Consider the following 25948-nt stretch of genomic DNA (forward strand, 5'->3'; position numbering starts at 1 on the left):
TGTAAGGGATGATCAGATGGCACTCTATTGTTACTTCGAATTACAACCCTTTTTAACTATAAAGAAAGTCTTAACTCGACCCTTCCGCATTACGTTTCAAAGACCGATTACTCTTCGAACGAAGGACCCGAACGTTCTATACATTAATAATGAACTGACCCTTTGGCATTGTTATTCGCAAGGCGAGCAGTTTGATTGGATACTTCTCCGTGCTAAAATATGTATTTGGAATTATTTTATTGCAAATAATAGGAAAGGGGAATCCTACAGAATATTCACTTCACTTATTGTTTCAATAACCTTAACCCCTTAAAAAAGACATTTTTGAAAGATATTCCTTAAGAACTTCAAAACAGCATTTGCACAAAATATATTTTAAGAAGAAAAATTGCCAATTAAATATGCTCATCCATTGTAGTCATCCGTGAAAAGCAGATGCGAATAGTCTTGGTTTACGCCTTCGAACCGCCTAGTTTCTTACAAATACTGTAGTCGTACATAGAAGTTTCAACCTTTGAGTGTTTTTTTTTTGTCAGTGAGAGAAGAGCCAATAAAGTAACGATTTTGCTACAAGGCTACCACACCACCAGATTATCTAAAAGCAATTATAGTTGAAGAATGAGCAATCAAAATGTGCAAAGAACGAATGCGTGCTGACAGATGCCTCAAAAAAGACAAGATACTAAAAGAAAGCTTAAGAATTATTAAGGCAAGAAAACCAAACCAAACAAAGTTATTGGAATAAATAATCTTATTGGAAAAATTTCAGCCAATGAAAAAATATTAACAAGGGTTCGGTAGATTTTCAGTCTCCTATTTGTGATTTTTTCCTACTTTTAGCAATGATTAAATAATGAATCCCTAAGTCAGCAACTATCAGCAAATTACACAAATAGTGAACAAATTTTGAATTGAATTCTAATTTTGTATTTTCAAATATACACTTCGGCATAGAATATGAATATGCAGTGCTTATAGTCGATTTATTCAACGTGGCCCTAACACAGTGATAGGTATCACCAGTGGGAGAACAGATATTCTAACAAATTCAGTAGGTTTATAATATTGGGCAGCTCTTTGTAATGGAGAATAACTGGTGGATTCTAAATACCATGGATTGCTGAATCATGACAATAATGAATTAGATTCCAGGCAAGACAGACGTATTCCAATTTAAGGGCGAGACAAGGTATTTTCAAAATAATGGTAGCAGTGATACAATTACCTAGAATAAAACCATATTTACAGTTATCTTCCAGAATATTCATGATGACCCGGGAAGTCAAGCCGGATCTTTCAGGCGTTGGAGTCCTAAGAAAAGCCATCAACCAAGTCACACGGTGCCCATCAAGCGAGAATTTTAACCAGACTAGACTGACTAGACTGACTAGATTGTTTATGTTTATGGCAATATTATTTTGAAAAAGTGTTGCAAAGTTCTTGATTCTTTGGCTTTATAAAACGTAGTTCTTATGTCCTACATAGCTGTAGAAAATGAAGAGTTACTTTATTTCCTGCGTTATACCATTTATGTAGACATATGAAACCATCGTTTAAACAGTATACGCTATATTTTATTACTTTTTAGATTCAATGAACTCTTCTGATTACTTTTACTTAATAACTTCCTCTACCTGTCTAGAGCGGTTTTTCCAAAATTTGACTGCACTTAAACTTTCATTTCGTCGCTACAGAAAGCGGAAATTCTGGTTGCAGCCGGCGGCAGCTCTGTATATTGGCTAGACCTATTATTTTAAATTTCATGATTCTGACATGAAATACAAAAATGGTCGGAATTTTTTTGTCTCACGGTTTTTTATACTACAAAATTCAAATTATTTAAAAATCTCAAGGTTTAGATATACACATTATTGAAACATAGTCTTATTTTGATAATGGAAACCAAAAATAGTGTAATATGCAGTAAGTTTCATTTAAAAAATACAACTTTTAATTGATTGATTATACAGATAACCATAACAGAACTCTACATATCTCAAAAGTGAAATGTTTTGAAAACCTTGGTTCGGCGACAATTATCCGTGCCGTATAATATGCAACCAAAATTTCACTTTACTGTGAGATAAATTCAGCAAAGTTATAGATTTAGTATTATATTTTGAAGAAAAAAAAGAAAAAATAATTAATATCCAGAACAGCGTATTAGACAGGTGTATTTAAAAAAAGTAAACTGAAGAGAGCAGTGCATTTCGAAAACTTCTAACCTACCAGCGATTATAAACAACCCGGTATAGCAATTACCGTTTTTAGAATTATTTTACTGATGACTAGTTGATATATTGATTTTGAATTATAAACAAATATACAGGGGTGCATATGAATTGATTCATACGAAAAAATTGTTATTAGTTTCTGATTGTGTGTGAATTTTTGCTTTTCATGTTCCTTTTTATTCAAAAAACTTTCACATTCTAACATGCGTTTTAACATTGAATTAGAAACTAATAATAATCTCCCATTCTTAGATATTATTATCAATAGAAAATCGGACCTAACATTGTGTCATTCTGTTTACAGAAAACCACGCACACAGACTGTAATGCATTCTCAGATCACCATCTTGTCCAAAAATCATCGGATTTCAATTCACTTGTTTACAGAGCCATAAAACTATCTCAAACCGGGTCACTGAACCCCGAATTCAAACACCTTCTCTATAATAGTTTCCACATTAGAGATATTAAGCATTTCATCACAAAATACATCACACAACACTTCACTAAGCACTAGACTCAAGGAACATAAACACTACTATTTGATAAAACTAAAATTCTTGTATATAATCAATTATTCTACCAACGAAACATTAAAGAATCTATGGAAATCTATAAACAACCAAACAAACAACGGCGGCTCAGGTCTTTACTTTTCACCAATTTGGGAATCAGTGATCCGAGACAATGTTCATGTCCCTACTTTACCTCCGCCCCCCTAAAATCTAAAATAATATATAAACAGATACAGACTAGAACGTGAACCAGTTTCGATTAAGCTCTGAAGAAGCGAACAGGTGGATTGGCGAAATGTCCTCCGATGCCGGAGGAATCTAGCATATTTGTAAATAGTTTTCAAATTCAGCTTTATCAATGGACTCGCAGACGAACCCCCATAGTGACAACATAACAAAAAAACCTAAAAAAAATAAACATGTGCTATCGCAATACGTAAAAACTATCTGTTGTGTTGTTCCAGGCAATGCTTTTTATTCCGGTAGAAAGATTATATCTACAAAAATTCGGCCAAAAGAGATTACATTGTTTTCCCTATCTTCGCAATTGTACAATCTCTTGCAAAAACCCAGTATTCTGGCTAATTTTATGGACTTAATTTAAATTCCTGGAGCGATAAAGTGGTTTTGCTCCACACTACGTAACTAAGATTTAATTATTTATAACTTTTATTTAAACTCATTGCATTCCTGTTAGCTTTACTTTCTGGAAGTTCAGGCATTTGTTTGTTACGGTCAAAATCATTTTTTTAGTAGAAAGACCTTTCCTGTTCAAAGAGAAACAGAACCGCAGCCAAAAAAGATTTTAGAATTTCATTTTCAGAAATAGACCAGCTATGCTCGTTTAATTTCAATACCTGAAATCATAGAGAGACTGTACATTTTTGTATCGAAAACAAATATTTCGCCCCACTAAAAAGAAGAAAATATTTTCAGCAGTGTTGCCTCTTGCATCGATCAATTTTAATCACTATCCTCACCGCTGTCGCTTTCTGTAGATTTTGACCATTTTCAAATATTAATTATTTTCCAAAAAATTCAGTTGAAATATAAGACAATTTAAACTCTATTTGAATATTTATAAAGCTGAAATTTTGATTGCGATTTGCCAGTAACCTGGGTACTTATTTCCTCTAGAGGTATAATTTCGGCGATGTACTAGGTGTTGACGTTGGGCAACTTTAGGTGAAAAACACTGTTTTACACGAAAATGGAGGTGAATAATTAATTCAATTAAAATGATCCTAAAATAACCTCTTCGTTTTAATTTTCTTTTGGCTAAATTGTTTCAAATCGAATAACAAACATTCTGATAGATTATTAAATACAGAATAAAAAAAAACTAACCAAAACTATAGAGAAGCTACTGAGAAATACATTTTCTCTTTGTTCTCTAATTTCAAAAAATGTTGAAAAATCCGGCTGTACATAACATAACATGACATCAAAACACCAAAATCCTTAAAGATAAAATGGGATCTGAATCGTATTCTGGATTTTTAAGGAAGCAAGTACAAAAACTCTTGATATCACTGGACTACCATCCCGCGATTGAAGCATAACAGATATTACAATAGTAGCAGACAAGGTTCGTACAGCAGAGTATTTAAAATTACTCAGGAACAAATAAATACAAGTTGCAGGACTGACTACATCACACTAATTAATATCTGCGTTTTGCATCAGTGTAAAGTCCTAACCAGCCTCTCATTTATAGACTATCATCCTACTAACCTGATTCTCGACTTTATGAATCGTACAAATTTGAGAAAAGTTAAAAACACTTTTAGTAATGAATTAGAAATTTAAAAACCAAAATTAAAACTAATACATCATAAATCATCTCGACTCAATTTTCATTTAAGTTTCAAAAAGTCGAAACGACACGTTTGACACATGGATTGCTGAATTATCGCTTCGTTTGTCAGACACAGCAGTCTATTATAAGTTTGGATTTACTTCGACTCTCGCAGCGATTTCATAAAGTGAACGAATTCGTTTTGCTCTGTGAGAAACGTTTAGATTGGCGGTTTGCCTCGAAAATTTTAGCAGCTCCAGCCCAGATTTTAGGCGTTTTTATTCATTGTAGCAATGAAAGTAATATAAATTATTAGTTTCACGACTAGAAGTACATCGCTCTACCCATACGCCCGTACAAATGGGCAGGGTATTCCAAATAAGAGGTACTGTACGGGCTACTGTATTATGATTTACAAATTTTCTGGATTCCCCCTGCGTCCGTTGTTGATAAATGCAACTTGCTGAAGTTTCGCCAACCAACCAACCACCCTGTTGATTTGTTCAGAGCTTAACTAAAGCTGACTGACTGAAGCCAACAGAATGGTTGGCCAAACGTCAGCAAGTTCGATTCATCAACAACCGACACAGAGGAATTCAGAAGATTTGTAAATAATGTCTATATATATAATGTTAATAACTCGCTTAAAATAATATTTTGTTAGAAATCATCGTCATTCAAATGATTATTCTTGTTTTTATTATTATTCTTAACAATAGATCTAAATAGTTCCTTCACTAAATTACTTGAGAAATATTCTAAATAGAAAAATAAATAATGATATTGATATGCAATTTCAATATTTGTAAAATTAGTCTAGTATTAGAATTTGACGAAATAAATACTAATATGCCTTTTATATAAAATTTCTTCTGAAATAAATAAATGTACCAAATCACTATTACCAACTTTTATACTGCTATGGATACGAAGTGGGTTTAAATAATACAGTAGTAATAATATCAAATAAATCAAAAAAACTACACAAAAGTTTTTATAAAACAAACTGTCATATCCCATTTATTTGAAAAATCAAATCAGTTTAATAAAACACGTATTATCAGCACCGTTTAAAGCCTACTTGTCCAAAATTCAAAATTTTTATTTTTTCGAAAGACGTAGTATTAGCGAGTAATTTTTCTCTACCTCAAGCTAGAAATTTTCCAAAAAAATGCGGTCGTGGCTGGAACTTAAAAACATATTTCCAGAAATTTCTCTTGGCCGGCTTCGATAAAAACATTTTTTTTCCAATGTCTTACCAAATCATATCCGCAAAATGGGGCTGAATGCAAATTAATTTTGTTCAACCCCAAAAATACCTGCAACGGATGGAAAGGTGTACACAAACAGAGTACCATTGAGATATATTGTTTTAAGATTATATAAAACAATTGTTGATAAAACAACCGGGGTAATGTATAATGCATTACTCAACACCTATAAAGTGCCTTTTAAATTTTCTTTAAATGTGGGATATAATGAAAAAGGGAACCCAACCCTATGATACCTCCCCAGCACTAATCATCACCACCTGATGTATTTTCTTATTATAGATAAACAAACCATGCTTTATTACTGTTACATACATACTGCTAACTATGTACACAAATTTTAATTAAATGCGAAAACTTAAATTGATTATTGCAGTCTTTCAATATACCTACGTTGTCAGGAAACAAACATCGAAGACAGAGAGAAGCATTTGTCCTAATGAGTTTGCGACCCGTTACAATTACCAAAATTGCTTTGCGGAAGTTTTAAGTTCAAAATAAGAACGCCAAGATCTCAGCAAGGCAATCGATTTATCTTAACGGGATTTGTTTAGAGCCCAAGCCGAATCGGGAACGAGACGATTTTTATAGCAATCGCCTGAACTGTTTTTAATGTAATAGACATTTAAACTCGATACGCTCTAACATACGTTTTACCATTGAGTTAGAAGCTAATAATAACCTGCCATCCTTAGATATTCTTATCAATAGAAAATCAGACCTAACATTGGCTCATTGTGTTTACAGAAAACCTACGCACACAGGCCGATACCTTAATGCATGGTCACATCACCATCCGGCCCAAAAATCACCGGTTATATACAGAACCGTAAAACTATCTCAGCCCGAGTCCCTGAAAACAGAATTAAAACACCTTACCTCTGCTCTTCTCTCTAATAATTTCCACATTAAAGATATTAAGCGTTCCATCAAAAATTACACTTCACCACAACCTTCCAATACCAATGAGGCCGAAAGCAATCCTACACTAGCCACTGTGGCCTTTCCATACATTCAAAACATCACTGACCATATATCAAAAGTTCTAAAGAAGTATAACATCAAAACCAGATTTACCACTTGTCCAAAAATCTCTCAACATCTGCGGTCCGTCAAAGGCAAAATTCCATTTGAGACGCCAGGAGTTTACAGCATTCCATGCATATGCGGCAAAGAATACATTGGAGAGACCGGACGAAAAATATCAACTAGGCACAAAGAACACGAAAGAGCCTTACAACTAAGACAAATAAACTCATCAGCTGTTGCCGAACACACTCATGAAATCGGGCATAATATTTTATTTGATAAAACTAAAATGCTTGCATGTAATCAGTTCTTCTACCAACGAAAAATCCGAGAATCTATAGAAATCTATAAACAACCTAACAATCTTAATCGCGACTCAGGTCTCTACCTGTCCCCAATTTGGGAATCAGTCATCCGAGACTGTGTTTATGCCCCTGATTTATCTCCGCCCCCTCAAATAATATATAAGCAGGAACAGAGTAAAATACGAGCCAGTTTCAGTCAAGCTCTGAAGAAGCCAACACGATAATTGTAGAAACGTCAGCAATTTCGACTAAGCAAAAACCGACGCAGGAGGAATCCAGAAGTTTTTTAATAAGCAATAAATATATATTTTTAATTCCTACAATATTAGATTAGAAAATCATCTAACTTCTCAAAAAATGAAATGGATAAAAAAAAAAGGAGTAGTCCTAATCGAGAAAATCTCTACACAAATTAAAGTAAACATCGCCTACACAAGATTCATATCCGGCTGTGTTTATAAATTCTTTCAACCCTTTCTTTCCCAAAATTGCGATAGCAACTTCTGGCGAGGGCGGTTAGAGAACGATTTTTCTCTAAAAGTTTAACAATGTTTTATGACACGTAAGCAGAGGTTCGAATAAAGTTTTTTTTTCCGAGTTAAGCGGTCGACGCCGACAGGCAAGAGATTTGATAAAGAATAAATAAAACTTTTGGTTGTTTGTCATCATTACGACTTTACTGTTTGTTCGGTAAATACCCTGAGGACTGGGACACAAGTTGTTCATTTTGACGAGGTTAATCCGGAAAATCTGGTGTTTCCGACATTAGAAATTTGTTTAGGGAATGCGAAAACTTCGAACTGTATACTCGCGAAGAGTTTCTAAGGAAAAACTCCCTACTGGGTTTAGTCCACGCGGACTACAACTGCGTTCAAGTTCTTCGTGTTGGTGCCAAGAAAAAAAGAAAGTGGTAAAATTAATAGTTATTTTTTTATAAGTAAAGAAATAAACAAAAACGCCTTTATTTTTCACTCGGCGGACGACCGCTGAGCTGTTAACTTATCCGAGCATGTAAAAAAAATTATATGAAAGTAAAAAAAATATATCATAAATATTGAGCGATTAGTACTCAATATTTTCTATACTCTTATGTTAAATTGTCCCCAAACTGTCAACTCCTGTAAGTGTTTACAGTAGGAAGTTTATCTAGTTCAATTTTCAAAAAAATCTAAAAAACAAATGCGTTCCATCAGTAATCGATTAAATTGGTATCAGCCAAAGCCACTAGATATTCTACTTGGTAAAACCCATCTTTAAAATCTAATAGATAATGTAAAGTTTGAGCCTTTTTTGTTTTTATCGAGTATCTCCAAGTTTTGGTATCATACAGTCAGTCATAAGCTACTGGAATAGACGAATCTGAGTCTACTCCACTTACAGTCAACAGGCAAATAGGTGTTATTGCCACTTCTCGTTGTGAAACGGATATTCTCAATTTAATCAAATTTAAAGTACAACAATATTTAATGTAATATTTTATCGCCACCGATTCCTATTACTGGAGGTATTGTGGAAATGCCAAACAATTATCAAAACTAATAGAGAAAATACGCACCCCATAGTAAGATAACGGACTGTATTAGATAGCTGTATCTGATAGGGCAGAATACGCAATAAATCCTAAATCGCAAAAACTACAAACTAATCAATTTAATAATCATACACACTGGCAACAACGATATTCATCTCAGTTTTCTATAGGTCTCTAGTTTGATAGATTAGATATTTCAACAGCCGTTAACCCCATTTCCTCACTCCACAATTCCCTTTGCAGATCTATATGTATTTTTTAATTATATCTTAATTTGTTTGTTCCCACTGAATCTGTAGGTGTAACAAAGTCTAATTTGACACTTGAACTACCGGTATCAAGCCTGGTTTGGCGGAGTTTATCGTTTATTTTCATCACCATGAATAGTTAGTTACACTTGCAATTTTTTTTATTCTATTCTAGAGTACGGTACGGAAACATTTTTCTTCGCAACACGGCTGCGCTGTCAGACGTAAAATAAAAAGAAATATGTCGTAAATAGAATAATGGGTAATAATCCAAGGTAACACTATGACACGACCATAACAGCAGTTCAGCACATATCTTTAAAATGAAAGCTAGTGAAAAAGTTCAGTAAATCGATAAAACCGTTTTCAGGGAAAGAGTGCTTATCTTCTATCTTCTAATATATTATTCGATATGCGACATTATTTCTTAAAATAATGTTAAATAATAAATATATAACAAATTTAGCCTGCTGAATCGAATACCAAACGACCAATAATTTTCTTTAGCGATCATCACAGAACGAAGCCCATTTTGACACTTGGCAAAGTTTCGCGAATTATCTTCTATTCACATACCGGTAGAAGAAGGATAATGAAACGAAAGAATTAATAATAAAAAAAAATTAGTATTAAGTTTTGGTACAAATTTCAATACATGAAAGAGTATAGCCTAAACAAATTAAAAGCCTTACCATAATCTTTTCAGAAAGACTTGCAATTGAATTTTCAACAAATGCTATATAGAACTATCGATTTTTAAATTTAATTAGAAGTAAGTACCTTTTTTTCACGTAAAAAAAAAGATAAAACCGAGTAAATGCTCTAAAAAATCGAAAATCCGGTTAATGTATGCATTCTACTCCATTTACTGCTCCCACTTTACGCTTTTAGGAAAATATCGACAGTGTGTATTGAGGGTTTGCCATTCCTATTTCACCATTGACATTTAAATTCATTTAAAACGATTATTCTCTTTCGCCAATGGGAAGTGCTTTTAAATTCCAAACGATGGGGTTCGGATCTTCAAAGATCATTTATATTCTTCATTTATTTAAAGGATTTCCCGGGAAAAGTTATGGCTTTTTCATGTTTTCTCTTTTAGTTAAAGGAGGATTTAGTTTTCCATTTTTAATTCAGATGTTAAGGGTGCTGAGAGAGGACACAATACTCAAACGGTTTTGGTTAGTTTATGCATAATTCAAATAAATTCATAGATTCAAATTAAAATTCAAAATGAATTTATTTTCCCATTGGTTTGGGTATAAAGTGACTATTATCAAAATTAAAACAAATAATTAATAAAAATATACTTACTTAGAATAAAACAAAAATTTTAATAATAAACTATTATCACAGTCGAAGACCTCATATAATCTCTCTTTTACAAGATGCTTAAAATTATTTCCACAACGGTACAAAGGATTTTTTAAAATACGAACTATTGCTCTTATTGTCCAGTCTCACAAGGTTTTTATTTAGTCTTTTTATCAAAAGCAAACAGTAACTCAATTTATTCAGCATTGGAACTAGTACTCAATATTTAAAAATTGTTGTTTTCGAAAGCATGGTCAGGAAAAAGAGACAGGCAGGCGAGCAAAACGTATAAAAATATCATTAATAAATTCAATTAAGGAAATAATTCCTTTGAGCGACCCCTGTTACAAAGGACCTATATTCTGAGATATAAATATTATTTCTGTAACATTAAAAGAGCTTGTTCTAAATTGAGAAGAAGATGTGAAAGTTTTGCTTGATCTGTTGACCGTTGACCGGCTTATTGCCACCCTTAAAAGTTAATAAGCGCATGTAAAAGGCTTTCTCAAAGATTTTTGAAAACAACAAAATAGCAAAGCAGTAGCTCTGTCGTTAGAGAGTCAAAATAGTCAATTTACGAACAAGGTGAGTAACAAGTGGAAAGAAAGTAATTTACATATGTTAACCGCTCATCGATAAAATTAAGGATTTGGTAGTTTATAAATTATAGAAATTGTTAATAAACCATCATGACAAGATTGGGGGCCTATTGACGTTGAATTAATCCGTTCGCTTGGTTTAAATCAACATTTAATGAACCCTTCTTTGCTGGAATGTCCATTTTAGCAAACAAAAAACATCACGTTCCCGTTGTTTTTAATGACCTATCACGATCGTATCCATAACACGACAGAGTCAATTTCCACATGCCAAAACCCTTGAGGCCAATCTGTGTTTCGTCAAAGCAAGGTCGTAACTAGTTTAAACGACGCACAGTTTGAGAAAATCACGTTTATCGGAAAAACGACTTTTCTGTTTCGTGTATATTATTTCGATCCGGTAAAGATAAAATTTTGAACTTCTCGCTCGACTCCCAGGTAGAAGACCACAGAAAAGAAAAATTTGAATATCATATGCTAAAATTGTGGGATATTATTTGTTTCATACAGTCCCATTCACACTGTCGTCAACCCTCATAATTATACAGGTGTCTCCCGGTCGAGAGACCATTAAACGTGTTAGGGATTTGGGAATTGAATTGAATTGAATTGATTAACAATCACACTTTTGTAGTCCATATGAAAAAGTGACAAATGTAGCATTGGTTTCTAATTATGTATGTCAAATATTTCCCTAATACATTCTTTAGGTGAAAATATCACGATTTAACAGAACTTACCTTAGTCCAAAATTAACTGAGATACAGAGTGTCAAATTTGCAAATTTTATTTTTGATTTTTTAAATAATTCCTGAAATTTTTGAAATTTTTTAACATGAGAAACTCATTTTCATGAATAATTTTAGGATAAATTGTAGAGGCCGCTACGTATGGTACTTTTCGTGCATTTGATTCTTTCTAACTTGTTTGTGCTTTGGTGTAGGCAGATTTTTAATAAAGATCTCCTAACACTGATCACTGATCACTGATCATTACGCAATAATTAAAATGGAATTCTTTTATGCCATCAATTTTAAAATGACTTAGATAATGCATATCACTGAGCTAATATGGTAGTACAGGAGCGTTTTTAATAATATTTATTTTGAAATTTCGATTTCAAATAGATTTCGACGTCAATGAAAACAATTTTATTGAAATACAAATTTAAAGTAAAATACAAAAACTATTCATCAAAAAATATTTCTATTGCGCAATAAATATTCAAAATGATTTCAATTCACTGTGATGCATTTAGAGAGACGTTCATTGAAAGACTGCCTGATTTTAAATAATAACTCCTCGTTTTGAAATATCTCAGCGGCATTGTCAATCCTGTGTCATAATTAATCTTGGGTATGAACTACTTCTTCATACACTAACACCTTCATATAATGCCAAACATAAAGGTCGATAGAATTGAAATCTGGACTCCTAGGCTGTCAAGGCGGCCAATCCAGTCTCTAACATGTCTCGAAAAGTGCGCAGGAGAGCCATCTTGTATGTAAACCACTATTCTTCTTAACCCTAAATATAGATCATCCAGACAATCAGCAAAATGCAAAAAATTTAGGTACAGCTCGCCGCTTAAATTAGGTGATAATTGTGGTTTACTTCATCATTTTTTTAAAACATTGGGTCTGCGTTTTGCCAGACCGACAAAAAAATATTTTGCACAGGGGTAAAGTGATATTGATAAAGGTTTTCTTGGAAAAAAAATTGACCAGAACCTAAGTGCCTTGATCGCATTTCCTTTAGTCAAGGCCTACTTTGCAAAATTTTGCAGGTATATCACATCTGGTTTTCTCAGAGGCCACTTCGCCTTATTTTACTGTCTTTAGTTATGATTATGTTAGTCAAAGACTACTTTGAACCATTTTGCATGTTAGATTAAATGCAACGAAAATTTCAAATACGAATTTCTCGAAAACGGCGACTCGGAGCGAAATAAAAGTTATATCTTTTTTGTGTAAAAGGGGTGCAAGAAGTGATATGTTTAATAAAAATCTGCATACGCTAAAGCCCAAAAAAGATAGAAAGTATCAAACGCACAAAAAGTACTATACGTAGCGCCCTCTACAATTTACCCCAAAATTATTACCGAAAATGGATTTCTCCTGTCACAACAACCCGATTTGCGAATTTTGGTGCAAGAAGTTCGATTATTTCAAGAATTATTTATCAACTTTTGGTAAGGTAATGAAAGTTTCGTTAAATCGTAATATTTTTTTTTTGATGCCGTATCTGGATATTTCGAGAACTGAAATTTTGGGTGCAGTTTATCACTATCCTCGTACTAAGTGAGTTAAGAATCATGATTTTATCGCATCATACAAATACTATATTAAAATATATATTTATTTCGAAAAGTGAACAAAAAAAGCATAAAATCTATGCAGAACGAGACCATGTACAATAGTTCAACTCACTTACCACCAATGGACCTGAATGATACAAATAGAAAATTACTTAAGGTGTCCTGTTGTCCTGCAGTAACAGGCTGCAATAATTGTCATTCTGATTTCAGCCTCGCATCTTAATTAACGAAGTTAGTCATATATGTATAAACGGTTTTAAGCTCACTGGTAACAAAATACGTCTTGAGCTTTTCCCATAAATAAATAAATATCTTTAAAATAAGACGTTCCCTGACTTTTTAGGGTTACTTTCATACCTTTGATGTTCGATCGTGCAAAACCCTTTAAATATATATATATATATATATATATATATATATATATATATATATATATATATATATATATATATATATATATATATATATAAATATATAGCAATTCACACAGATAACATAACATATACCGTGACTTTATTTTCGGGATACTTCACGTCAAATTAGAAAAAAATTAGAAAAAAAAATCGCTTTCACTATTAATAATTAAAACATCTCTGTTTTATCTTATTTTTTTAACAATGTTTGCAATTCAGCTATTTAGTGTTTCAATATATTTTTATTGTTTTTATAATTAATAGTTAATTGTTCAAGTGATTTTTAGACAATCAGAGGAAGTCATTTGGTGAATAGTATTGATTAGTTTTAGTTCGTTTATTTCAATTTTTAATTATGCCTTTTGTCGAATTGGCAATAAAATTTACGCATTTAAGTTAAGTTAAGCATTTTGACTTTTTGAGGAAAGATTGAATTATTTGGTAGTATCTATTTTAATATACACATTGTGGTAGTAATAGCATGGACGTCTCTGCGCACTTACGATGCAAAAATTCGACTCTCGATGCGGACACGGCTTCAGGGTCATGTAAGTTTCGTTGATACAGGGCGTTATGGAGCCAACGCCGTCGTTGTAGAGGCCGCAGTGGAAGCACTGCAATGACGTCACCGATACGACGATGATAGCCAATGCTCCGAACATCAGAAGAATCTGAGCGCTCATTTTTTTTTATTAAGCGATGAGGTGCGATCCAATACGCTACGTGACTGACCAAGTCAGAGACGGACGTCGAAGGTTCTGCGCGCCGCGACGCTCGATGACCGACTAAAGTTTTGCGATACGCGAAAAGTGCAAAATCGGGGGTGTGTCGACGTCGCTGAAGCGATTTCGCAAACAACTAGATAGGTGGGGAGATGTTACAATTACCATTTGACAATGGTAAAAATAGTGCCTCAATAGATTCTCTCGTTAACGTTCTTTCAAAACCGACTTATTACGCCAGAAAAATCGTAATTTTTTCATGAAAATGACACCAGAGTCCGGTAGCCCACACTATTGCGCCAATCACACCACAAAATGCTTATTTCCATATTTATTACGATTTATTGATTGCCAACTTATTAAAAAAAATTATTAATACGTAGTTTTCCTAAGGTATTCTATATCTTTCCATTCACAACCCATTTCATACCAAAAATTGTCATTAAGAGAATTAAATACATTGCTAAAAGTATAGTCCACTTCTAAGTAATTATCTCACACTGAGGGTTTTCCGAAGTCTCGAATTTTAAGCTTTTTTTTGTCTGATTTTTTATATTAACTACTCTGTCGTGTTCAGTGATCACCCCTCTGTCTGTTTAGTTGTAAAGTGATATATTTCAATTCAGATAATCGAATAATTATGCGATTATGTATTTTATGCAACAAGTTTTATAAACGACACATTAATCACGAGCGCAGACCAGCGGAGTCTGAAAAAATGTATACACATGTTGCATACTACCTATATTTTTTCTACAACCATTACTTTCGACAAACGTCAAAATTCCATCACTGTTTAAAAATAGAAAACATCCGAAAAATACCTTTACATACTTATTAAATAAACAATTTGGGTAGTTTATAAATATATAACTCCAAATCGATAGGTATACGATACGATAGGATAAATTTGATTTAAGTTCATCAAGTTGACAAGATTACATGGAACACCCTGAAAAAACTTTTAACAGAAAAGCAATGTTTTTTAATATTTCCCCTTTTTTAGTAATTTTTAAGTAATAACGCCATCATATAAATATTTATTGGATTATTATATCAAAAAATATTTATGATGTTCCATCTAAAAATATACTGAGTGTCTTCTAATATCAATAATGATGGGGGCGTTTTTTGGGTCCCTTTTAAAAAGAAAACTTCATATGAACATATGTCCTAAACGTCTGAACTTTTAAGATACAGAGAAGTAACGTTTTCAAAAGTATATATTTTTTAATATCTGTAATACCACTTTAGATATTTTATTGAAATTTGGCACATATGTACTATGTATCCCGAGGCAAATTTTTTTTTAAATGTGACGGGCGTACGGAATTTCACGTTGATTTTGGCAGACATTGATGACACGCCACTGATTTCTCTTAAAATAAAAATTATTCTTACAATCTCCAATCATTAATAAAGAAATTTAATTTCTTGTTTTTTTTTCAAACCGGATGGTCAATACAATATCGTACCATCAATATTTTGCCAAAATAGACATGTGAAATTCCAGACACCCGCCACTAGTGTATTTTTACACTAAATAATTCCTCTTAATAGAAAGTACACTTGTGTCAAATGTAGTTAAAACATAAAGTTTCAGATATGAAAAAAAAATATTTTATTTTTCAAAACTTTAAAACCATTTATCTCAAAAATTAAAGCGTTTAGGACATATGTTCATATGACTTTTTCTTCTTAAAATAGACCCAAAAATCTGAAAACACCCTGTCTATTGTTTACTGCAAGTTTTTGTAAAACATTTGTATAACTGAAAATACTTTTGAATGTATACCTTATTCTTAAATGCAAGAATTTTTAAAATAAATTCGAAACGACCTTGCCGTTGAAGAATTCTTAAAGAATTTGTAATAAAAAATTACGTAACGGGACAGGTACAAATGTTCGCAGATATTTGTACAAGTGGTAAACGCAATTTCATAAGAATTTTTGGATATGTGATGAGTAATGTTTTAAATCTAAGGAATTGCAACTGTGGGGTTGCTTTCCGGGTCATTTTCTTTGCGAGGTTTTGGTGAAGTCTACCTTGTGATGAATGTTTAATATTTTTAATGAAGAAATTATTTGAGAGAAGAGGGAATGTTAGATGTTTAATTTTCAGTGTTTCGGGTTGGGACAGTCTAACCCCTCTGTAAACAGGAGAGTTCATTACCGATAACTTCTGGGCCAGCCGATGCAACAATTTTATTGAACTATATTAAATGACATTTACGCCCATTAGGTGAAACCTGAAAGAAATAAAGTAATATCTAGGTACCTATTACGTCTGAGAACAATACAATATGTTTCAACTAGAAAAAAAAATCGATAATCGAAATGTATTAACGCCTCCATTCCACTCCAAAAAGCGCCCGAGTCAAAACGATAGAGATATTGACGTTAATCGTAAAAATTCAAACTGGTCGACATAGCTCAAAAACTAAAGAAAATAGCGCTTCCTAGTTTTCACTTTTCTTACGTAGCCCGCATAAAGATTCACGAGCTGGAACCATTCGAACGTTCAGTATCAATTCCAAGTAAAAATTAATCAACTAACACTAGCCCTTTAAAATAGCTACAACTTTCTATAAAAAGCACGAACAGAGGGTAGCGGAGTGTGGAGTGTTTCATGAACGACTATCTGAAGATATGTTGCATACTATACTTCTTGATTCTTTTGGATACAATTTTTAAAAACAGCTTGAATACAATCACGTGACGTGAACATCAGAACTGACAAAGCCGTTGATCGCTTCCAACCTGTGTCTAAAATACTAGAAACGTTGACAGTGTGTTTAAGTGAATCAGCTTGTCTCTAAGTAACCAAAACGAGACTCACCATATAGTATCGTGGCCTTTTATGATTTAATCTCATTCAATATTAAAACAGTGAAAACTTTACGATTTGACTTGTGATCGGACTGCCGCATTAATTATGCAGACACAATAGACTGGCGTAATGAGCTTTGTATGGGGTCGTAAAACGGTCTCCAAAATGCTGCGTTTTCAGGCAGTCGGGGTGCGCCGCTCTTAAACAAACGCCCGATAGCTCAAAATACAATCCGACTGAATATTCCGCAATGAATCCGATCGGGTGCAAATTGACGTCGCTCCTCGCCCCATTTGCTTTCGCTATTGCAGTTTTGGCGGAAGAGAGGTAAGACAATCGCCGGAAACTTGAAAACGTATTAGACTGCTACGGAATGCTTGAATGCAGATTTGAAAACCTTTGTAAAATAAAATATACCAATGACTTTGTGACTCTCATTAACCTTTGACTATCTTTTTGGAAAGGTGAGGAGTGACATCCAAATTATTTTATTTTCATGCCTCAATCTTGTTCAACTTTTGATAGAACCAATACAGTAAACTGATTTCTGTTCGTTTTAGTTTTAGGAGAGTGACGTCTAATACTAATATTTGCTGAAATTCAAATAATACTTTAAGCGATACGTCCGATTTATCTATTACGTCTTATCTAGATGTTCTAATATTGAAACAATAACATTCTTATTAAGAAGCCACATCACTCTGGCCGATTTCGAAGTTCCATACAGTGCAAATAGAATATTACAACATACGTGGTAAAACGACAGTTTCCGCACGCTATATCGGTGTATAATTAGGTATTTTACAGAAGGGAGTAGAAAAAATTATATTCAACCCAGATTGTTCTGAGGGATCACTTACGAAAAGCTATAAAGTAATAAATTAAAATTTCTCAAAGAAACTTTTACAGGCTACTGTAATACTTTTTACAAAACTTGTGAATTTCTCCTGCGTCGGTTTTTGCTTAGTCGAAATTGCTGACGTTTCGCCAATCATTCTGTTGGTTCCTTCAGAGCTTGAGTGAAACGTTACTTTGGTTAATAAACATCTGTCCGTAAATGCCTCCTCCCGAAAACGCGGTTGGGTTAAAAATCGTTTTCTTATTATTTCCCAAATGGTTTAAGACACACAAATGAAATTCAAACCGCAATACTTTGATAGGATCATAAAAGTTACTGCTTGTATAATTTAAGTTTAAAATAATTTGCAATATTTTTCCTTTATAGTTATTTCCGAAATAATCATTATTCCCTGAAGCTCAATTATAAAATGCATGAAAGTCAATCGGTGCCTGACTTTATTTCTCTAAAAACAAATTTTGGATGAACGGAGAAACAAAGATTTCTTGGACCATTTGACACCTAATATATGTTTTCAAAAAACTGGGAATGACTAAAAACGCGATATTTACTTTTTAAGTACACAGGGTGTATATGTGTATTGTAGATATTTTCCGTTAGCGTTACATATTCATACTAGGCAAGCTAATCTAGATTTTATTTTTTATAGCAAGTTATTGAAACATTTGAATTTGTGATTATAAACTTTCGGGTAACCAACTAAGATTAACTAACTAATCGTAAAAGTCGTACCCCAAAGAGAATAGAATATTTCTGCGGGAATGCAGAAAATTATGTTTTATGTCTGTGTGCATACTAAATAAAAAGTTAAATAGTGCTCCTATGATGTAGTATAGATATATACGATAAGCATCTTGCTTTTCTTATACTGTCATTTTTTAGTTAAATTTTTTGTGTAATAATAAAACAGAACCCTCTTCTGAATTGTTGTTGCCAATTCTTCATCTTTTAATAACGTATGTAATCTTGCACATTAGATATCACCTGCTGAGAATGATCTGCTGACCACAAATTTTGTGCTTTTGAAACATTGTGTTAGGCATTCCAGGTTTGAATTTCTCAAATTTCATAATCTCTCCACTTACAATGGGCGTGGTATTTTCCTAATAATCCTAGTAATGACATATCAATATGCAACCCGTACTGGCTTTCCACATTATCTTATTTAGAAAATATTCAAAATCCTCCAAAATGGGTTTGATGACCTTACTACCCTGGATGCATTTTGGGAACGTCGGAATTCGTACGTCCTTGGTTACCTCATATGCCTCAGTCAGGACCAAGACGAAGAATATGGTTTTCATGCTCAAGTCATGTTTGACATAATTGAATATATCTACAGAAGATGATGCAGATATCCAGCAGCTGGTCATAATATTAAGTGTTAAATCACACAAGCTTATATAAGCTAAATTATTTTTTTTTTGTAATTTTAAAAATACTAACTTCCGTTAAAGTCCTGTTGCAATAATACACTCCACAACAAATACATTCTAATCAAATTACAAATTCTATACATTCTTCTTAATTGGTTAGAAGCGAAAAAAAATCACATTACGGCTCTGCTCCAAAACATGCGATTTTGCGAAATACATAAAGCTGCATAATCCATAAGATTAGCAATTTTCTTTTGTGATGGACATGGAAGAAGAACACATAGATACGCTGGTTCGACTTTTCAACGAAATCTATTCCACCAGTGTGATTCCCAGAGAATGGCTTAAGTCAGAGTTCATACCAATTCCGAAAAAGACAAACGCAAAAAGATGCGATGAATATAGACTCATTAGCTTAATGAGCCATCTTCTCAAGCTGTTCCTTAAAATCATCCACACAAGAATATTCAGGAAATGCGAGCAGGATATAAGCCAGTCACAGTTTGGGTTTCGAGAAGGTATGGGAACTCGAGAAGCATTGTTTGGCCTGAATGTTTTATTTCAAAAATGTAGAGACCAACAAAAGAAGGTGTATGCATGCTTCATAGATTATGAGAAGGCGTTTGACCGTGTAGATCACGTGGAACTACTGAAAATATTGGAAGCAAAAGGTCTAGATAAAAACGATATTACAATCATCAAAAACTTGTATTTTGATCAAACAGCTATAGTAAAATACAACAATATAACAACTGAGCCAGCAAACATACAGAAAGGTGTACGACAGGGCTGTATTTTATCTCCAATGCTGTTCAATTTATACTCTGAACGCATTTTTGAAGAAGCAATAAAGGACACAAGTGATGGGATTAAGATCAACGGTAAAACGCTTAACAACCTCAGATATGCGGATGACACCGCGATAATGGCAGATAGTCCTGAAGCTTTGCAACGCTTACTGAATCAACTCGTTGCAGTCGGAGATCGATACGGACTTAAAGTAAACACCGCTAAAACAAAAATACTTATAGTGTCAAAAACCCCAGAACCACCAATAGATATAAGTATTTATGGGAAACGAATAGAGATGGTAGAAAAATTCAAATATTTGGGGACCTGGATTAGTAACAACCTAGATCCGGAAGTGGAAATTAGATCCAGAATTGAACAGGCAAGAACAACATTTAACCTGATGCGGTCGTTATTGTGTAATCCCACCCTAAATATAAAACTCCGATATAGATTTGTAAAGTGCTATGTGCACCCGGTGTTATTGTATGGTTGCGAAGCATGGACTTTGAAGGTTAGCACCATTAACAGATTAGAAGCCTTTGAGATGTGGACACTCCGTAGACTTCTCAGAATACCCTGGACAGCTCATATAACAAACGAGGAGGTGCTGAGGCAAGCACAGAGTGATAGAGAAATGTTGCACATGATCAAGAAACGTAAAACTGCTTACTTGGGCCATATAATGCGTGGAAGTAAATATGACCTCTTGAAATTGATAATGGAAGGGAAGATTGAGGGGAAACGGGGCATAGGAAGAAGAAACTATTCCTGGTTAAAAAACATCAGAGATTGGACAGGAATGGATGCTCACTCCCTACTTCGAGCTGCTCAAGATCGACAGACATTCGCCGAGATTGTTGCCAACCTTCAATGAACTGAAGACGGCACTCTAAGAAGAAGAAGAAGATGGACATAAGATGAAAAATGTCATCCCACAGCGTATATACTCGTATATTAAAAGTTTGGACAAACCATCGCCACAGTATTTCAAATAGAGGGATTCCTTTATTAAATTTTTTCTCTGCAACCTTTAAATATGCTGAAATGGTTCAATCTCCCTTTGGTTTTATACTTTTGATTACGCATATTGTTTTCTTTCGATGTAAGACATAAAAATTAGGATTAAGAAAACTCCGTTATTATTAAAGTTATCAAGATGAAATGTTGATATAAAAAAAAGAATTAATTGCCATATGAAGCATCTTAGATTATATAAATTTTTGCGATTAAAGTACCAGATATGTTTTTAAAGATTTTCATTCTGATGACGGCAAAAAACAAAGCTTTGAATTCAAATTATGAATACGCTATTTTATTTCTGTCAAAGTTATGATGTAAAAATGTTTCAAAACCAAAATATCTTTCATATTAAGGCAAATATAGCAAATTTTTAAAATAAACAGTTTTTTAACTTTTACTCGTAACACATAACCTAAGGGTGCTACTCGAAATCTGATAATATCATTTATAAAGTGTGTTCATCGGCAAAGTAAATGTCCAAGGAAAGATGTAGAGATATAAACATTAGACTTAACATCAGATTGGCCAAATGTTATTTTTTCTTAATCCTTTTCTACGGAGTCATGGACAACAAACTGACTTAAAAAGACTCCAGATTTTCGAAATGACAGACGCCTGCTTAGAGACTAACAAATGCAGAGATATTAAAGTCAGTGGAAAAAAACAGAGATAGTGGGCACTGTAAAAACAAGAAAATTTCCTTACTTGTGTCACGTTAACTCGTCTGATGATAAAGTTTTAGTCACCAAAGGTTCGAACTGATCGACGCCAAAAACTTCGAACTACTAATTCAGGACATAATGTTGAAAACATTGGTTCCATACCAGTGTGTAACGATCATTACTGATAAAATATACGACGACGTTTTTCAACCAACTTGGTATGAAAGATTCCACGGACTCATATCATTTTTTAAGGTAAACCGGTGCCGACTGTCACATAGTAGCGCTAGTTTGGAGAGTTCTCTTTTAGATACAATTTTACGATGAAGACAACGAATTCCTCTTCCAAAATGGGACCGAGCAATCGCTGACCATGGCGAAAAACGACGGTTGCCAGATGTACGTCATTTTGGTGGCAGACGGGGAACAAGTAGCTGAACTGTTGAAATTTGGAGATAGGTATAGTATTTTTTCTTCAATGTATATTCGAATATGATCAACGCTGATGCAAAAAAGACGGAGTATTGGAAACAGATATTATTTTATCGATAAATTCAAAACAATTGAATTTAGGATTTCGAATAAAAATAAAACAAAATGTTGAAATTTATAAATCACCCTATTTAAATCACACATTCTAGTGGCATACCTTTTCTTCTTAATCAAAATCTGCGATTATGTTCTAACTCAACTTAAACTACTTGAAGAATTTAAAGTGGAAATCATAAATCGAGTAAAATCAATAATTAAAATCGTCTCTAAACATTTATTTAGGATTTTACCTAGCAAAATCAACCAAATCGTTTCGGACTGCTTGGCAGTTGATATTATTTTCGAGTACTCTTAGAACACAGAAAGGTTAAAACATTAGCATTGCTGATGACAAATCATGTCGCTTCATTTATTTGGACATATTAGAAATCAGAAAATTTACTTTAGCTGTGTCCTTCATTTTAGAACGATATGTGGAATCTTTTTGGGCAAATAGAAAGGACAGGCATATATTTTGTTCAAGAAGTAAATTTCTTTCCGTTTCTTAGGTCACGAACCTTTTGCGCAGCTGCACTTTATCTTCTCACACGTTACGTTTAAGGATAAGGAAGGATAAGGATCTCATGATTACATTGTTTCAGAGGGCGGTTATTCGACACCAAATCCAAGTACGTCTTATTGTACAATACCCAGCTCTTCGAGAAACATTTGTTTTACATATGGGGCAGACTAATAAATGTCGTGTTTATTCGAAGAAACAAACCCAAGAAACCTGGGAATGGCTCTAAAAAAAGCCCGTGGTACGAACTTTCGACCGTGCCCTTTCCGTTTTATTTCAAGGACGTCCTCGTACCTATCCGTCTGGATATATGGGCCCAGTCAAAATTTAGAAAAGGTCGGAACCCGCAAGCCACTTGTGAACTGCCATATTATAAAATGCTGATTTGCTTCCAGCCGCCGAACTGTTTAAAGACAAAACATTCGATTTAAAGAATCAAACGTTAAAAGTGACAGCTTTGGCCCACATACCGGGCACTCTCAAAATTTCAGGAGACGACATCGGAATGAAAGCAGCCAACCGGGCGACGTTTCGAACGAGTTCGCCTTCTGACACTAATGCATCGTTTCGAGGAACGGAAATAGAAGTAACAAAAATTTGCATTATCATTTGTTTCTACACAGTTGTCCTACCTCTTTTATTGATTTATTTGTTTAGTCAGTTCCTCACAATAGGAGAGATTAGTGAATAGTTTTTATAATTTTCTTATCAGCGACCAGGCTTAATGGCGGCTAAGTTTGACGGTTACTTTTACAATGTGGGCTCCAAGTTAGTGTAACAAGTGAGCCGGATGCCTAACCGGGTCCTGTTTGCGTTCCAAGAGCTGCAGTGTAAGCAGCGAGAGTCGTCCCCAATTAAAAGCAGAGGAAAAGGGGAACCGTGCAGCACGGAAATATAAATAGTCAGGGGATATAAATAGAGACATTATATGAATTATTGTGAATTGTGAATTCAAGTTAGTGAATGTGTGTAAATAGTTAGTTACTTTGGAGTCAAGATGTAACCTATTTCGTGGATAATGACGATATGACTTCGCGTAAAGTTACCATAAATATATAAATATATGACACTCGAAACAAATCTACGTTTCTTAAAAGACTTCGCTCAGCGTTGCAAACCGATGATAAAAATACGGAAACGTATTTAGTTTAAATTAATTGTGATTGTGAAGTGGCAAATATGGAAAAAAAAATTAGAGAATTCTGTAAACATTGAACAAAAATTGCTAAAAAATTCAGTATAAACCAGTATAAACCAGTTGGCTCATAGAAAATCCTTTTGCATCACTGATTTCTCATTTAATACTTTAATATATTAAACGCATTCCAATACACCACATGTCAAACCTAAAAGACTATTCAAAAACAAGAAGTATTAGTGTTTTGAACTTACAACTATTAAAAGAAATTAACACAGGCGCAAATTTCAATGCATAATAATTCTGTCTGCATTGAGTTTTTCTACATTGGTTATTTAGTAGTGTAGCAATGTGTTGAATGCGTATGAAGCAGTTTATTGTTGTACTTATACTGTGACGTTAGAAAAAGCTACTGCAATAACTTCGACTTTATGCGGCGACGCAACAGATATCTTGCAATCGTGTCTGATAGAACGAGGGAACTGCGAAGAGGGGATGAAATAGTTATAGGTGAGAAATGGCTGATTGCAATTGGCGTATGTAATACCATTTACAATTCAGAAACCGGGTACAGAAATCAAGAAAGCTTTCTTGATGGATTCAGAAACTCCAAAACGCGGCAACCATTGAACCTGGCGTGTCCTCATGCATTAGAATTCGACACAGCAAAACAGTCAACTAGAGGTCAACTATTGTGAAAGATAAACCGATCACTGATTGCATTTAGGGGAATCAGAAGCCGATGAACGATGGGCTTCTGAAAGGTTTCCTAAAAACCTCGGGAAGTGTGGAAGTGGAGGAGTAGGATTTTCTAAGTTGACACAACCACTAGCTAAAAAATAAACTTAAATTCCTGTTATTTAGCTCATATCACAAATACATAATCACAATAATAACAAAAGTGGGAAAAACCAAATTATTTCTGAAATATTAAAGAAATAACTTGAGGATCTCATCCACCCCTTACTACATATTGTAAATTGTAGTCTGTGTACTGGAGCAGCAATTGTGCCACTACTTAAAAATTGGAAACGAGAATTGCTTCGATAAGTACTGTTGATAAATTAGTTAGTTAGTTAAACTTAGGCTCCAACGATTCTTTGAGAAATAAAATATTCTGCCACTAACTAAAAATATTTTTAAAAATTGCTCCAGTACGAAAAATGCTTCAGCAAAGGCGCTTGGGATTCTGAATGTTGAAAAAAAAGTTTATATCTTCACAGACTTAAAAAAGCATTAGAACCTATAACACATGGCATACTGCAGGAGAGGCTTCACAAAATGAGTATTGGAAAATAGACCCAATGAGTCAAAATTAGAAGTACCATGAATGGACGAACATCATTGATGTATCAATTGGTCCTCTATTATAAATGGAATTCTTTAAGTCTTTGGTAGTGAAAGTATAGCGTTGTGCACACCTGGCAAACTCTAGTAAGTGTTTGAAGATGTGTCCATGTAGCCATAAAATAGAGAAAATGGAGTCTGAAGAATATTTACGGTAAACTGGAAAATTTACGTACAGTGTGTCGCAAAAAAATAAGGAAATTCATACTCAAATTTTACGCACTTGCACTTCATTTAAAATACTGCAACTATTTTGGACGATCTATAATTACCTATGGTATAGTATGGTATGGTATGTACGGATCTTTCGTTTCCTCAAAAATACAAAATTATCATTTTTCCAACTCTGCGACAAGAAAGTAAACTATTGTTAGTTGTACACTAGGCATATAATAAGATTTATGTCAACCAGAAGTAAATTATCAATCAAACCTAACAACTGTAGTGCGATCGATAATGAAAACTTATGTCTATCTTTTGCCAGAATTTTGAAATATCGTAATGAATAAATTACGCATCTTCAAAGCTGTAAAACTTTATTTTTTCTAATTTGACACAAATACGGCAGATATTATTG

General features: G+C 33.6%; 2 protein-coding genes across 7 annotated transcripts in view; one reads left to right on the forward strand and one right to left on the reverse strand.

Annotated features, from left to right (window-relative positions):
* Positions 1-14722, reverse strand: part of LOC132704049 (uncharacterized) — a 151754-nt gene extending 137032 nt beyond the window's left edge. The window contains exon 1 of the mRNA XM_060673691.1: positions 14078-14722. Coding sequence (XP_060529674.1) covers positions 14078-14257 — 180 coding nt within the window. The 5' untranslated portion in view covers positions 14258-14722. The remainder of the gene's footprint in view (positions 1-14077) is intronic.
* LOC132704046 (uncharacterized) overlaps positions 1-25948 on the forward strand; it is a 66309-nt gene that overhangs the window by 28284 nt on the left and 12077 nt on the right. For 2 of the 6 annotated variants that reach the window (XM_060673683.1, XM_060673688.1), the window contains exons 1-5: positions 16013-17453; positions 21910-22090; positions 22146-22294; positions 22969-23222; positions 23282-23472. In XM_060673683.1, coding sequence (XP_060529666.1) covers positions 17377-17453; positions 21910-22090; positions 22146-22294; positions 22969-23222; positions 23282-23472 — 852 coding nt within the window. In that variant the 5' untranslated portion in view covers positions 16013-17376. Of the gene's footprint in view, positions 1-16012; positions 17454-21909; positions 22295-22968; positions 23223-23281; positions 23473-25948 lie in introns of those variants that run through there. The other 4 variants (XM_060673684.1, XM_060673685.1, XM_060673686.1 and 1 more) reach the window with 4 other exon arrangements.

Source organism: Cylas formicarius, unplaced genomic scaffold (genome assembly GCF_029955315.1).
Source record: "Cylas formicarius isolate icCylForm1 unplaced genomic scaffold, icCylForm1.1 PGA_scaffold_6__28_contigs__length_40554024, whole genome shotgun sequence".
NCBI lineage: Eukaryota > Metazoa > Arthropoda > Insecta > Coleoptera > Brentidae > Cylas > Cylas formicarius.